General features: G+C 41.6%; 1 protein-coding gene across 2 annotated transcripts; it reads left to right on the forward strand.

The window, feature by feature from the left end:
- The first annotated feature begins 11 nt into the window (after positions 1 to 11).
- GPALPP1 (GPALPP motifs containing 1) lies at positions 12 to 14,124 on the forward strand. Of its 2 annotated transcripts, none has more exons than XM_048933417.1 (8): positions 12 to 128; positions 3,137 to 3,281; positions 4,371 to 4,469; positions 8,539 to 8,644; positions 10,762 to 10,896; positions 11,118 to 11,282; positions 11,832 to 11,930; positions 13,691 to 14,124. In XM_048933417.1, exons 1-8 carry the CDS (start codon positions 44 to 46, stop codon positions 13,907 to 13,909), a joined length of 1,053 nt encoding a protein of 350 aa, XP_048789374.1. In that variant the 5' UTR covers positions 12 to 43; the 3' UTR covers positions 13,910 to 14,124. The 2 variants fall into 2 exon arrangements, with proteins under 2 accessions (XP_048789374.1, XP_048789375.1); XM_048933418.1 differs by having other exon boundaries at positions 3,143 to 3,281.
- The last annotated feature ends 2,713 nt before the right edge of the window (positions 14,125 to 16,837 follow it).

Consider the following 16,837-nt stretch of genomic DNA (forward strand, 5'->3'; position numbering starts at 1 on the left):
CCGGCGCCGCTCTGACGTCACCGGCGCGCCCCCGCCCCTCGCCATGGCGCGCGAGCTGATCGGCCCCGCGCTGCCGCCCGGCTTCCCGCGCCGCGCCGAGGAGGACCCGGATGAAGAGCTGGGCCAGGGTGAGGCGCCGCGCTGAGGGGAGGGGGCGGCACCGCCCGCGCGGGGTGTGGGGAGGGAGCGGGCTGCGTGGGGCCGTCCTGCTGCGCCGTCCTGTTGTGCCGAACCATCGTAACATCTACCAGAAGAGCGAGTCAGAGCAGCACTGCGAGGATGGCCGCTCCGGACAGCAGTGAAACGCGCATTTCAGTCAGACCCAGCTCTGCTTGCTACTTTGCTTCCTCTGTTGCTCTCCTTCATCCATTGCTCTTCCGTTGCTTTCACCAAGTGACTCTTCTTTCCCCCATCCCCAGCCTATAAACGCCCATTTCCTTCCCGAACCAGGCTCTTTATTTTGGTAGCAGTTCCAAGTACGAGCAGCTCTTTCAGGGCAGTGCTGGTTTTTGCTGTGTAATTTTTATGTCTGCTAAATTCCCTGATCTGCCTAATTGTACAGCCCACACAAGCTTGCTCTTTGGCATGGCAGAGAGAACAGTGGGAAGGAATTGGAGTAGAAAGCACTGGTGTTTGTCAGCATGTCAATGGGACCAGCCTCCTCCTTACACAGCACTGGTTTCCCTGTTCTTTCTGGCTCACTAAGCCATGACCCGTTTCTCAGCTTGCATCCATTTGCTCCCTTTGCTCCATCCAACCCCTGCCTCTGTTCAGACCAAATGATGCTCTGCTTCGTTTGCTGGAGAAATAAGTTGTAGTGTTGGGTTTTTTTTTTGTTTTGTTTTGTTTGTCTTCTTAATACTTTGTGTTAAGCTTTTTTTTTTTCCTCAGGCCACAACTCCTTGAACCTTTATGGCTATTTATTATATCCATCTGTTTGTTCTCTCTTACCCTGAGCTTTATAGGCTAGGCTGGGTTGTTTTCTTTTTTTGTTTGTCATAGAATTGTAAAATCATTTGACTTGGAAGGGGCCTTTAAAGGCCACCTAGTCCAACTCCCCTGCAATGAACAGGGACACCTACAGTTAGATCAGGTGCTCAGCCGTGCCTTGAATGTCTCCAGGAAGGGGGCAACCTGTTCTAGTGCCCTACCACCCGCATTGTAAAAAAACACTTTTTTTGTATCCAATCTAAATCTTCCCTCTTTTAGTTTGAAACCGTTTTCCCTTGTCCTGTCATAACAGACTCTGCTAAGGAGTCTGTCCCCTTCTTTCTTACAGCCCCCTTTAAATATTGGAAGGCTGCTCTCAGGTCATCTCAGAGCTTTCTCTTCTTCAGCCTGAACAGCCCCAGTTCTCTCAGCCTGTCCTCATAGGAGAAGCGTTCTATCTCTTAGATCACTTTTGTGGCCCTCTTCTGGAATCAATCCATTGGGTTCACAGCTTTCCTGTACTGAGGACTCCAAATCTGGACGCTGTACACTAGCTGAGGCCACACCAGCACAGAGCAAAGGGGAAGGATCACCTCCTTCACCCTGCTGGCTACACTGTGTTTGATGCAGCCCGAGATACAGTTGGCTTTCTGGGCTGTGATGGCATGTTGGTGGTTCGTGTCCAGCTTCCCATCCACCAGTACCCCCAGGTCCTTTTCAGCAGGGCTGTGTTCTACCCTTACATCCCCCACTGATAGTGTGGTGCCACTACCCAGGTGCAAGACCTTGCACTTGTCTTTGTTGAACCTCATGAGGTTCTCCTGGACCCACTGCTCAAGCCTGTCTAGGTCTTTTTGAATGTCATTCTGTCCTTCCAGCATGTCAACTGCACCACACAGCTTGGTGTCACCTGGAAACTTGCTGAGAGTGCACTCAATCCCACTGTTGATGTCATTGATAATAATGTTATCTGGTCCCAGTACTGACCCCTGAGAGACACCACTCATCACTGATCTCCATCCAGACATTGAGACATTGGCCACCACTCTGGGTACAAACTTACCACCAGTTTGTCGTTCACTGAACAGTTCTGTTTGCTTTGTTAGTTGTTTTTTTTTTGTTTGTTTGATTTGTTTTTCCTTCTTAGCAATGACATGTATTTGTACATCCTGGCTAAGGTCCATCCTGTGAAATCAGAAAACAATGTGGCTGATCCATCTGGGTACATCATAACTAGGGAACTCTCCTGGCTCCGTGTCTTTTGATAAAGACAGATAAAAGCTTTGTAAAGCTTACCTGAAGGTCTCAATTTCTGCCTAGCTTTATGTTAGCTAACAATGGAGTATCCGTCTGCATCAGGCATTACTTTGTGCCATCGAAAAAAAAAAAATCTCAGTCAAAGATGTAATTTTCTGTTACCCTCCTTTTTGTTGGTTTTATTGCACCTCGTCTTTTCATTCAATCCTTGACTATTCATATAGTTAACAATGCCTTTTACCAAACAGCTTTTTGTCCTGTCAGTCTCAGCTTCAGTGCTTGAAATATGAAGAAGAGGAATGGTGTGTACATGGCAGAGTTGAATCACCAGTACGGTCACATCTCTGTGGTATCAGGTGGTTGTTGGTGCTGTACAGAACTGTGCTGGCCTGCCCTGGGTCTGGGAAGCCTCTGAGGGTACCTGTATCAAGCTTCTTGTCTGGAGGGCATTTGTTACGAGGGTCAGACCAATATACATGTACAGTATGCAAGCAAGAGCTGTGCATGCTGGTTACATACAGCGTTAGCGCCTGAACCTCCCCTTAAGTAGGATGTCTCCATCCTCCTCTTTACTGCAGAGAGCCTCATTCTCAGCCTTCTGACAGATGTCTAGGAGCCTGAGGCATCCCTTTTCTCAGCAGTGTGATGAGCTCTGTGCCTGCTGTTCACGCATCATTGAACTGGGAATAACCTCCAGGGAGACAGGTGTTTGAGGAGTACCAAGACAGATAACACTCATTTGAAATCTGTGGATGCCCCATCCCTGGAGGCATTCAAGGCCAGGCTGGATGTGGCTCTGGGCAGCCTGGTCTGGTGGTTGGCAACCCTGCACACAGCAGGAGGGTTGAAACTAGATGATCATTGTTGTCCTTTTCAACCCAGGCCATTCTATGATTCTATGATTCTCTGAAATGTTTAACAAATATCCCCTGTAACTTTGGGTGCTCAGTTGCAGGACCAGCATTGCCCCCGGACTACAGAAGCAGCAGCAGCTCAGAAGCTGCTGACAGTGACGACGATTCTGAATCTCTTCCTCTGCCTAGAGACACAGGTGGAGATTCTGGAGAGGATTCAGAAGGAGCTTCACAACCCAAGTGAGTCTGTTCTCAGGTTGTGTCTTTACGTTGTTGCAGAAGTGTGTCTGTATATAATGTGAGAATCAGCGTTACATAAACAAAAAGGTAAACTTTGCTTAAAACTTGGTGATGTGCTTTCCATATTCGTAGAACGACAGAATCACACGATGGTAGGGTTGGAAGGGACCTCAAAGCCCATCCAGTTCCAACCCCTGCCCTGGGCAGTGCCACCCAGCAGCTCAGGCTGCCCAGGACTCTATCCAGCCTGGCCTTGAGCGCCTCCAGGGATGGGGCACCCACAGCTTCTCTGGGCAGCTGTGCCACTGCCTCACCACCCCTTGAGCAAAATATCTCCTAACGTTTAATCTAAATCTGCTCTCATTCTTGCAGAATGTTGTGCTGTCTTTGTGTGTTAGGGTAAATATTACTCACTTTTCTCCTGTTGTCTTACTCAACAGCTTTTCAGTTTGAACTAAACTGTGAAAGATAGTCAAAATGCAGACAACTGTACACAATTGCAGAAAGAACTGTGCTGAATTTAAAACCACTTTGTAAATAGAGATACTATTTTAACATCATAGAATCACAGAATCACAGAATGGCCAGGGTTGGAAGGGACCTCAAGGATCATGAATCTCCAACCCCCTGCCACATGCAGGGCCACCAACCTCCACGTTTAATGCTAAACCAGGCTGCCCAGGGCCCCATCCAACCTGGCCTTGAACACCTCCAGGGACGGGGCATCCACAACCTCTCTGGGCAGCCTGTGCCAGCACCTCACCACTCTCTGGATAAAGAATTTCCCCCTGAATCATATTAGTCTTCTTTCTCCTGTAAAAGCACTCCTAATGTTTTTGTTGTTTTGTTGTTGGTAGTTTTTTTTTTGCCTTGATGTCAAACCATTTCTGAAGCAAAGCTTATGCTCCCAAATTTTTAATTGCTTCAAATTATTTTGGAGCCTTTTGCACTGTTTCCGTGGTAACAGCAAGCTATTTAGTACACAAGGCTGTCTGAAATCATTTTATGTTTAATTTTTTCCTTTTTTAAAATGTGGATAATTGCTCTGCATGTGAATGTAATTATTAACTGAAGTCTTCATCTTTGCAGGAAGCCAAAAAGAATTCAGGATAATGATGATGATGATGATGGCTTTTTTGGGCCTGCTCTTCCTCCTGGATTTAAAAAAGAGGATGATTCCCCAGAGAGGTAATTAAAATGGAATTATATTCAGGCTCTTTTTCTTAAAAGATAATTATTTTAGATACAATATTTTATGTCCCTATTAGAGAACACTTCAGTTGTTCATTTCAGATTCAGGTGATTGAAATTGCTTCCTCTGCATTTTTGAGAATGAGAGCAGCATTCCCTTGAAGCAGAACACACAGCCCTGTTAGTACTGTTTGGAAAGCTGGAGAGAAAAATTAAAAATGTGAATTGTCTGATTTATACTTTGTATGTCCCATTTCTTCCATCTCCTATCATAGGTCTTGGATCAGTGCAGGAAAAACAAATTGGTGCTGCAGGGACCCCTACTTGTGTGGCTCATTCTTGGGCTGAGAGGAGTAGGGCAGTTAGCTCTTGTGTGCTGTAAAACAATGCAGATGATTGTAACTATCTCTTGCTAATGCACCAAGGATTATATTCTATTCTTCTCTAGGTAGGAAATGTATCTGAATGGCATATGTTTCTAGAAAGCAGGTTGTCATGTCTAACCAAATAAGCATTATTGACAGCCTCTTTCAGGAAGCTTTCTGTTTGATTGCAGGTAATTACAAAATACCTAAAAAGGAAAACTGTTCATGGATTGTCCATGCACAATTTAACTGTGTCTCACAGCCTCCTAGTTTTGCATCCATCTATGCACTTCCTTCTATCATTTCAAATAGCCTGTACTGAAATCAGCACTTCCAAGGAAGCATTCACTGATGAAAGGTACCATTAAATCCCTTGATCACTGTTATCTTCCCCAGAGCGATAGAGAGCTGATAGATAAAATAAATCAGTAGCTCCCTGTCAGGTATGGGTGTTTGGTGTTAGGGAGGTGACTCAGTTTGTTCTCAAGCTGTGTACAGCATTCTTTCTGTGAGCAATTTTCAAAATTGAATTTTCTTCAGTTTGGATTAATCTTTATGGTGCTTGGCAGCAGTTGAGAAAACCTGAATGTGTTGGCCTACAGTTATTTGGAAGTAACCTTTGCATGCCTTTTTTGGCCGTGCTTTGCTGTAACTGACAGACTCACTTGTGATTACAAGGTGTCATGCTCAGCAGGCTCCTTTGGAGTTTTCAAAGCAGCAGGAGGAACTGCTCCCTTTCTTACCTTTCACATATGTAGAATGTGTTCTTTTGTTATAAAATGTAGGTAGCTACTAAAAATAATGTGTTTTCTAGTAAAGCAGCACAAAGAAATCCTTGTTGCATTTAATATCAGCTGAGGTCAACTTCCTGCTTTCTTGATTTTTTTTCTTTGCATGAAAGCCCACACTATAAAGGGTTGTGTCAAAGTGTGCAATGGAAAAGAGGAAAGATGAAGAGGTAGCTTGTAATTCGAAGGTGAGAGAGATGACACAGGTGCTCACTCATCTTGTATGCTCAGAACTTCTGTGTGCTTACACCCAACTTCTTTTTCTACTAAGCAGTTCTCTTCCAAACTAGTAGATAGCTTGCATTTAATTCACAGAATCACAGAATGGCCTGGGTTGAAAAGGATCACAATGATCATCTAGCTTTAACCCCTCTGCCATGTGCAGGGTCACCAACCACCAGACGAGGCTGCCCAGAGCCACATCCAGCCTGGCCTTGAATGCCTCCAGGGGTGGGAATTCAGAGGGAAGAGTCTGCTCTTCCCAGCTCTTTTGTCCTAGCTCATCACACACCAGCTCCTCACACACAGATTGAGCAGAGCTGTTGGCACCACCCCATTTCCATGAATAGGTGGGCAAGGTGTGATGTGTAGGACGAGCCTTGTCTGTCTTCCACCCCCATGCACCTGGCTGTCTGCTTGTGCTGACACAGTAGGAGCATGAGCTGTGCAGGGTGTAGACACAGCGCTGCTGTCTCCCCCTGCATTGTCCCTTGGAGTGAGTGGATTGCCAGCTGCCAACTTAGACCTGAATATCTGAAGCAAATACAAGAGTACGTGTTTCAATATATAGATATACTGTTTCTTAGCTCCTTGTGACTTACTCATTCTTTTAGAAAAGCTTTTATTCCATTGTGTCTTTTCCAGACTTGTCAAAACAAATATTCATAATTAAGAGCAGCCTGTGTGGGAAGTTGCAGCTCTTCAAAAATTGTTTGAATCATTTCAGCTTAAAAAAACATAAGTGAACAGATTTCCTTCAACTTCAGAAAGGATCTTGCTACTTATCAATGTTAGACAGAGGTACAGTACTTGTAAAGCTTCCAGAAGAATCCATGCATCTAGATAAAGAGCAAAGGTTATCTTAATGATTTTTTTTTTTTAAGTTAGACATCAGGAGAATGCTGACATGCCCATCTTCTTTCTGACTTTAGCAAGGACTCAAAACCCAGCAGCAGGAAAGTGCTTTTTGCTGTATATGAAATCTTGTATTATTAAGTGAAATTCTTGGTAAGTTAGTATTTTTCTTCTGGATCAGTGTAGATAAGTACCAGAGTTACTAACAGCAGAAAAAATACATCTAAGATTTGGAATTAGATCTGCCTCACTGCTCAGAATGTGTTTGGCCATCCAGGAAGCTGTCAGGGCTCGTGTCAGCTCTGTGCTGCTGAGGAAAGACCTGAGCAACAGGGTTATTCATGTGGAAAAAAGCAGAGAAACAGGCAGCGTGGGAGGGACGAGTTGGGAACCATTTGTCTATTCCTTGGAAGAGCCTTTGAGCTGTGATAGAAGCAAGTCAGGGTACTTGAGATCTGCTTCTTTTCACAGGTTGCAGTGATACAGCCCACAGCAGAGATGTTTCTGTATATTTTAGTAGAAATCTTTTATAGTTCAGTTAACTCCCTTTCCTCTCAAAATAAAGTTAACTGCATACTAAAATAAAAGATTATTTTGGCTGTATCTGCATGGGTTTAACTTCGGTATCTTTATGTTAGGACCCTAAAACCCAGTCTTAACTAGCAAGCAGTCAGAAAGGAAGAGAGAAACATAAAAGCTGTTTCTTCTTTACAGCAGCTAGGTGGGGATGGAACTTCAGATTTAGCCTAGGCCTCTTGCCTGGGTTTGAAATCCTCACCAGTGCCCTTGCCATGGCCTGAGCTCACATGTGTTGCTTGTGGCTGGCTGGCTGTGGCTGCCTTTCCGGCAGGATTTTCTGCTTTTGATTTCCCCTCCTCAAACCCAATAATAACATCACTACAGCAGGGCTGTGCTGATTAGATTATACTTGAGTTAGCAGACCGTCATTAGAATAATCCGATTCACGTTGCGTTACTTTTGATTGCCGAAAATCTCTGAGACTGGAGGTCATAATAAATCAAGTCTCTGTCTGAAAGACTGGGAGGATACCTCACTGGGATATTTCTTCAGGTGATAATTGTTTGCATTTTCATTAGCCCTGAGGAATATGGTGGTGATTATTAAAAGAGGAGCTTGTCTACTGAGGTCTTTTCAGAGCTGCAGGCACAGTTTGTAGTATACTTTGAACTGTTTGCACCACTGAGAATAAATTCTCACCTTGCTGTGTTCCTGGAGACAATTGAATTATTGTACTGCTTGCTGAGTTTCAGAAAACAAATCAGTGAAGTTACACGGGATTACAAAACCTTTCTTTTCCTCTCTTCTTCCTCCAAGGGGAAACAAACTTGAATCAGCATACTGCTCTTATTTTTATGTTTTAAAGAGCAACGAAACCCTAGCATGAGACAAGAATGAGCAAAACCAGCTTTGTTGCTAGAGAAAAGGTAGCTTGTGTTTGTATGCCTATATACGGCCTCCCACCTTTCATTGCTTCTGAATCTGAAGCTAGAAGCCAGGGAAGAAGAGTGGATTTCCATGACTACGTGCCATGACATTTCCAGTTATCTTGCATTCCAGCTGTCTGCAGAGGTCCCTGTGGAAAATAGAGTCAGACTGTTCTTATGCACATTTCTGTAGTGAACACACAGGAGCCGTACTTGCCATCGGAAGGAAGAAGTGCAGAACAACACTTTGTTTTAATTTTTAAATTAATCTCTTTAATATTTCTTTAGCAAGCGATAGGATGTCCATTTGATGTACTGTCCACGATGGTTCCTTTTCTTATTCCTCCTTCCAACTAAAAAAAATAATAATAAAATTGTTTCTTTTCTACTTGAGGCCTATCATAGGTCCTGCATTACCGCCTGGCTTTAGGAAATCTGCACAGGACACTGGGAGTAACAGATCTTCAATAGGACCATCTGCTTCATCACAATTCAGCCAGGTTGGTGAGACCAGGAGTCTTTTGTTTGAGTACAAGCTATCCAAAATGCTTAAACAAGCAGGAGCCTGAAGAACTCTACCAGACATACTTTTCTGCATGACAGCTTAATTATAGACCAGAAGGTGTCTGCATTAAATACTGAAACATAAGTAAGCCTAAAAAAGAAACGTGCTGGTCTGGTTTGTTGTGATTTTACTGTTAGACTGATGGTGCGCTGAATGCAAGTGCTGTAGGCATCCTAAATTGTAGTCACAGTACTTCTCCTTGATTTTTTCCCATTCTTTATTTCAGTGTAATGTGTCCTTCACCAGTGAACATTATAGCAAAGTTCAGATCATAGAATCATAGAATGGCCTGGGTTGAAAAGGACAACAATGATCATTTGTTTCAACCCCCTGCTATGTGCAGGGTCACCAACCAGCAGACCAGGCTGCCCAGAGCCACATCCAGCTGGGCCTTGAGTGCCTCCAGGGATGGGGCATCCACAGCCTCCTTGGGCAACCTGTTCCAGTGCATCACCACCCTGTGTGAAAATTATTGAAAACACTGAGACCTGCTAGAAAAAAAATGTTTATCTATAATTTAATGTTTTATTCTTTTGTTGATTGAGGTGGTGGAGGAGAGAAGGGCTGATTATTTCCCATATCTTCACCTCCACTTACTAGTGGAGATGTTAAATATGTTTATCCAAAAGAAACTCACAGCCTTCTTGAGTAGGATGCTCTCAGACATCCAAAATGGCACTGGGTACCAGTGTTCAGGTGATTCAATTGTTCTCGTGCTGTAATAAAGTAAATACTAATTTCTTGTGAAAATTAACTCATCTCCACTGTCATTCTGCTTTTCATTTTTCTAGAATACTTAGGTTTTCTGTTTTCTTAAGTTTTAACTCCCCAGACACGACAGGACATGTGAGGAAGGAGTGAGCCAGCAGCTGCTTTGAAGCTTCGCTTTTCGATTAGTATTTGAGATGTGTGTCATTCTCCAGCCTCCTGCAGTGAGAGTTGTCACAGTCAATCATGAAGAATGATTGTCTGACATTTTTTAGATACACATCATCTTATAACTGCAAATAACGATTAAGCAATTTACCATAATGACAAATCTCTTGAGGCAGGGATGTCAAAACTGCTCTGTTCATACATCTTACAAACAAACCAAACAAGTGCTCTTTCTCTTGAACACATCTTCTAGAATCAGCTCGTCAGGTAGAAGTTAGTTTATTTTGTTGGCTGGCTTTTTGTTTTTGTTTTTGTTTTTTAACATATTCTTTTTTATTTTTACCCTTTGAAAATGATGACTAATTTTGCTGTTGCTCTAATCTTGTTTTGCTATTTTTTATTTCAGTACACCTTTACAGACAGTTTGTTCCCTGCTGACTCTTCACTTTATATCAATTTCCTCTCCAAACATGGGGGCAGTTGTTTTAAATTGCATCTCATTTGAGGCACAGGGTAATGGAGTGAATTGAACTTAAGACATGAGGAAGGAAATGAGACACGCTTCCTCAATTTAAGCCCAGCATGGAGTGTCTTTCATCCTCAACCACCTTACAATGCAATTTATTATGAAAGCTGTGTGTTTTTGCATGTTTTTTTTTTAATTTGTGAACAAGGAGAGGGCTTTGTTATATTAGCTTGTTTTCTGAAAACAGTTATTCTTTTTTTTGCACCAGCTTCTTATTTAGGAAATAAAAATAGAGAATGCAGTCCCCTAATTCCCTAAAGCAGTAATGCAGTGGTCATTAGTGAAAATTTGACCATGCAAATACTTTGGGGCACAATTATAAGAGAAACTGGTGTTACCTACTCTAATTGTTTGTGTTTATAAATGACCAGTAATTTCTCAGCATCTTCTGCCTTTCTCTATTTGATGCTACCAGTCACGCAGCCATTTAAATTTGATGATCCTTTTCTTGCACCTTGTCCACAGTTATACTGCTGTGTCTTTTGCTACCTGCCAGCTTGCCTCCTGTGCTGCTCTGCAGTCCCACAGGCTACAGGGCTGCATGCAGAGCAGCATGAAGTAGCAGCACACTGTTGTGTATTCCTATACAACTGAAGTAGTTCTTCAGGTTTGTAACAGTTTGATTAAGATAAATGTTTTGTTTTTGGAAGGCAACAGATAGTAGCGAGGAAGAAGACAACATTATAGGCCCAATGCCTGCAAAAGGACCAGTGGAGTCTGATGTGACTGAAGAATTCGAACGCAGAGCTCAGAGAATGAAGGAGAAACTCACCTCAGCAGACAGTGTAAGTTGGATTGTTTCACTTGTAATGTTTTGCTGCTTTGTATTTGTGGATTTTTGGGGTTTGCGAAGATGCTCTCATCCACAGTTCTGCTTGTGATGCTAAAGTGGTTGCAATCGTGAATACAAAGAAAAAGATGATTTCTGCTGGAAGCTCAGAGATCCGGATGATGGGTATTGGTTGTCTGCTTGTGGTTTTTTTTCACCTACTTTTCTTTTGTAAAGGATGAACCCAAGCAAGTCACAAGGGAATCGTGGATGACGGAACTTCCACCTGAGCTGAAAAGCTTCGGATTTGGCCCAAGAACATTCAAGAGAAGAGCTGAAGACAAATCAGGTGATAGGTCTGTGTGGACAGATACTCCAGCCGACAGAGAGAGAAAAGCCAAGGTGAGCATTTATTCACTTGTACGTGTATTTTTATATATAACATATATGTGATCGTTGTGTATATATACGTATGTGTGTGAAAGATGTATTCATATTCATATAAATATGAATAAATGTTCACATCTGTGTAATGTTTTAATATAAGCATACATACATGCACCCATAATACTGCCATCAGATAGGTATACAGGTAGCATTCGGATTTGTTGTTGGTATTTTGTGGAAACAAATCTGATTTCTCAACTGAAAATATCCTTGCATTTTTTTCTCTCTGTTCCCAAAACTCATTAATTGAGTCTTAAAGATAAAACAGGGGAAATTACCATTTTGGTATTCATTTGCTCCCTCTCTTGTCGCAGTAGTCAGTTACTCTGTGTCAGCTCATTGAATTTCCAATTAGTATGTCCACTTTCTTCTTCTGTCAAGCTGAGCAAAAAAATATCTGGTGGCCTCTGCCCTTCAGATTTAATTAAAGTAAATATAGATTTCTTTCCTTTATACTTCAGGCATTCTGGTAACTGTAGTGTGTAATTTGTTTCCACTCATCAGGAAAGAGAAGTGGCAAAGAAGTCAACCAGTAAGGATAATGAAGAAATTGTATTATCTGGGAGAGACAAGAGACTTGTTGAGCAGGTGACTTCATATAATGTAAGTGCAATAACATAATACTTCCTTTTGTGCATTTTCTTCAATTCTTCACTTTTTTTTGTTCTCATTGCTAGTACTGCTGGTTTCCATGGTGATACCACTATATTCTTCCCCTTAGGCCCCAGACCTACTGTTTAAGTCATTAGAATATTTGCCATTGATTTCAACAAGAGCAGGATTGTGTCCTTAAGCTACTGCAGACAATGTGACAGAGTAGCATTTTGTGTATATTGTCCCAGTGTAAGGCTGTATTTTACTTAAATTATCCTTGGACCTGGACTTGGTTGGTGCTTGATTCAAATATGAGCTTACTTCACTGAATTACCCAAGAAGAAAAAGAAAACAGTAAAGAGTTTGGCTTGTAGGACAAAATACACATTAACCCAAAAGAAGCTTCATGGGCAGATAAATGCTATAATCAGCTGCCTCACTGCCTCATTATAACAGCATTATTACGTGAAGTTTTTCTCAACCTGTACAGAAGCAATTAATTTTCACAGGCATCTGTTGATTACTGAAAACTTGATCTCCATGTCAAATTCACTTGTCTGGCTGCCAGCCCTGTCCACTGTAGGATATGGAGGCTTGCCTGCCTTGCAGCTGCTCTTTCCTTTTCTTCCCTGATTTATGGCCTGAAGTCTTCAAGAAGGCAGTCAGGTCTCTTGATAGTATAATTAACTTGAGAATGGCAGCCTTGGCTTGTATTACAAGATTGGAGTTTACCTGTCACTTTTAATAATTTATTTGTGGTTCATTAAATCTCACGTCTCTCTTGACTTACAGGTCTGCAAATCCAGAACTGTTAGCATACTGTCTTTGACCCGATGATCCTTAAGGGTCCTTAAGCCCTACTAGGGATATTCTGAAATTGTTTCTTCTGTCATTACAATGATAGTAGAGTAACTTCTGTGAAAAACCTTGAGTTTTGTTCTGTACCATTGCAGAATAAAACACTGTTCTAAGATCAATGGAGTTCTCTCTAAAAATTGCAGAATGTATGTCATTTAAGAGCAGTGTTTCTTGCAGTAGGGTTTGGTTTGGGTGGCTTTCTTTGAGCTCCATTCTGCTTGTGTTCGTTTGTTTTATAATAAAGGTTTTTACTCTTTTCTTTCCTTTTTCTTACTCCCTTCATTTTTATCAAGGACACTTTCCTAAAACTAAAGCTTTAGTTTTCATAATAGTTTCTTAATGTTAGTTAGCTAGTGCTGGTACCATATACATTTTCTGGTGCAATTGTGTCAACACTGATGCAGTTACACCATAGGTAAGTACTGTCCATCTTCTGTTTTCCATAAGAATCCTCTCCTATGTCATAAATGAATTATTACTGTGTGTGAGGAAGTAGAGGGCGAAGGGAAATGAACCTTCTGAATGCAGACTGTGTGTTCCAAAACCAGATGTTTAGAGAAAGTGTACAAGAAACAGGACGTATATTTTAGGATCTTTTTCTTGGTTTGTTGTCTCTCTTTCTGCTACCCATGGCAGAGCATCTTATATGTTTCTTTTGCATTTATCTTGTGGAGATTCGAGAACATTAGGAGTGTTTTTAACATTGGTGACAGTGAATTATGTGTGCATAGACAAGAGTATATGTGCTTTCTGCACAGTGCATGCTGAATTCAACTTTCTGTTTTCCAGTTCATAAGGTTTCTTTTTTTTTTCTTCTTTCTTTCTAATTCCTGGCCAATCTCTCCATTTGGATTTTCAGTGTTAATATTCTGTAGTAATGTCTTCCCTCCTCTTTCTTCCTACTTGTACAGGAGTCAAAGCGATCAGAGTCTCTCCTGGACATACATCAGAAAAAGCTGAAGAGCAAAGCATCTGAAGAAAAGAACAAACCTCAGGAGAGAAGGCCGTTTGACCGAGAGCAGGATCTCAAAGTCATTCGATTTGATGAAGCACAGAAGAAAGCCCTGATAAGAAAATCCAGGGATCTGAATTCTAAATTTGAGCACAGTAAAGGCAATATGTTTTTATAAGGTAAAAGCATGAAGCTTTTTTGAAGTCAATTGAGATTTGAATACTTAATTTTTTAAGTATTTTTCTTTCTGTAAATATTTGTACGCAAAATAAATATCCTGATGTTTAACTAGTTTTACTTGTCTGTAAATACTATGTACTATGGAGGGTCATCTGTACTAAAACTAAGATGGCTGAGGGAAGTGATAATATTAAAAACAAAAAAGAAAGAAAGAAAAGAAAGAAGGAAAGAAGGAAAGAAAGAAAGAAAGAAAGAAAGAAAGAAAGAAAGAAAGAAAGAAAGAAAGAAAGAAAGAAAGAAAGAAAAAGAAAGAAAGAAAGAAAGAAAGAAAGAAAGAAAGAAAGGAGGAAAGAAAGAAAGAAGGAAGGAAACTACAAAAAATGTGAATTTGCAAAGGCTTTTTAGTTTGCATTTTGTTAAGGGTTTTTTTTTTTTTTTCCAGCATAAAGCTAATTAATTAAAATATTATTTTAAGGAGGTTTAAAATTTATCTTGCAGTGAATTAGCAGTTTCCTCATTTCTTTTACCATTCTTAGGTTATACTTGCTGAGCCTGACCTGAAGTTTGTGCAAAAATCCCCTTTAGGCTTGTGGTTGGGCAGGACATTGCTTGATAAGCTTTGTGCTAGGAAGCATAAGTAAAAATGGCACCATTCATATCCACACGGTATTTGTATTTCAGAGACTGTGTGTTTGTGTCATTGCCAATTATACACTTGTATAATTTCAGTATTATAGCAGAAAGAGCTAGCAATAGCAGAAGCAGCAATAAAGCCTGAAGATTTGCAGGTTTAATTATAAAAAAAGATGGTGTGAAAGAAGAGAAAATCTAATTGAAGTTTCAATTTGCAGAGCTTAGCATTAGAAAATCCATCTCTTTTAAGCAAATACAATGTGAAAATTAAACCAGACTAAAAGTTATTTTGTCAGTCACTTTGCAGAGCAGAACAGCTCTTTGGTATCAGAAAGGAAATAAATAAGACATTTTAAAAAGTCTACATCCGTGCTTAGAATTCCTCAGCTCTTACATGTGTGAATGTGTGGCAGCTAAAATGAGTTGTGTTTAAAATAGATTTGTTCTGTAGTCTTTTTTCCTCCTCTCAAGTTATGTTCAGGATCTTTTTTTAAAGAGTCATTGGAGGTATATACATGAACACAACTTTATGCACAAGATCCTGGCGCCTTGTTTGGAAGAGTGGCACATTTTGCATATTAAGCATCACGTGGTTCAGTGTAATTTGGGAAAAAAGGCTACTTCAACATTCGTGTGAGCAAAGCGGTGACCCAACAAGTCACACAAACTAGTGGCCAAAAACCTGCTCTTAGTTTTTCACCTTCCATGTTGTTTCCTTCCTTGTTTGTTTGATCAAAAGGCGAGCTCCCCTGCAACAGGGAGCCATGTAACGTCTCCATTGCTGTGCCACAGTTGGAAATGCACTATTGGAAAGGCAGTATTACAGTGTGTGAAATACAGCCATCGTTGTTTGATTGGTTTTTGTTAGGCAAGTAAAGCCGTAACAGAGCAGGTACCACATGACTAGCTAAATCTTTGTGCTTTGCAAAAAAAATGATCTTTGTGCCCACTCTTGGAAACCCAACTGCCTTCAGAAATCCATTATATCACATGTTGGGATACACTTGGAGAGCACACTTGAGCAGTCTTCACTCATTCAGACAATTTCTTAGCGGGAACATTTGCACAAATAAGGGTTGCTTGCATGAGGAGCTTGCTGGTGCTGTTGTCTTTGTTTTTATTCTTTGCTCCCTTCTCCAAATGGAGGGCCAGTCATCAGATGTCGTAGATGGCTGAATTTTGCCATCCAGATGTGTTCCTGCTCTTTGCATGCTGCTGACGTGCTCACTCTGCGGCTGTGCTGAGCAAGGACTGTTCTGAGGGAAGGCCTTGTTGAGTGAAGGCCGTGTTGAGTGAAGGCCATGCTGCATGAAGGCCATGTTGAGTGAAGGCCGTGTTGAGTGAAGGCCATGCTGCATGAAGGCCATGTTGAGGGAAGGCCGTGTTGAGTGAAGGCCATGTTGAGTGAAGGCCATGCTGCATGAAGGCCATGTTGAGGGAAGGCCGTGTTGAGTGAAGGCCGTGTTGAGTGAAGGCCATGCTGCATGAAGGCCATGTTGAGGGAAGGCCATGCTGAGCTGAAACTCTGGGCTGCTGCTCAGAATAGCTGTCAGGAGCCCTGGCAGCCACTCCAGGATTGATGTGGCATTGCATTGCAGTCACTGCAATTCTATCTGTGGATGTGCACTTCTAATTAGCGAAGCCTTGAGGTGAGTTGGGAACGTGTCATCTCAATCTTTTTTCTTTTTCCTTTTTTTTTTTCTTTTCCTTTCTCCTCTTTGTTGTGGAGCAGCCTCTCAGAGACTCAATGAAATCTGCATTATGAGTTAAAAGGAAATGGGAAGCGCTGAGAGTTCAAATTAATCTTTTCATTACTTTGTGTAAATGGAGTGAACTTTTGAATTGCATTAATACACAAACTGATCTCCTCTTACCAGTGTCAAGCCATTGCCTGGAACAGTCACTATAATAAACAGCAACCCAGTAAATTACAAGCTCTGTGAGCTTTTGTACAAAAAGACAAGCTGTCCTCTACAGTTCAGACAAGCTGTAAGGCATTTCTGCAGAGCTGCTAGAGGGTGATTTTTCAAGAATCTCATTTGAAAAAAAAAGAATTTATTTCACTGAAAACCGTCACTCTAATTACCACGGAACATTTCTGGTAACCAGCTCCCCGTATGTATGTAATGGTCTCTTGCTATTCTGTGCTGTGTGCTTACATGTCAGGAAATGCCCTTTTGTAACAAGATGTCAGGAAGCTTTTCTAGGGTGTGCAAAGCCCATCAGCCCAGTGTTCAGCTTTGTTTTGTGCTGCTATAAAAATTTCATGCAGTACCACAAGCATTTTCTGTTG

Source organism: Lagopus muta, chromosome 1 (genome assembly GCF_023343835.1).
Source record: "Lagopus muta isolate bLagMut1 chromosome 1, bLagMut1 primary, whole genome shotgun sequence".
NCBI classification, from domain to species: domain Eukaryota; kingdom Metazoa; phylum Chordata; class Aves; order Galliformes; family Phasianidae; genus Lagopus; species Lagopus muta.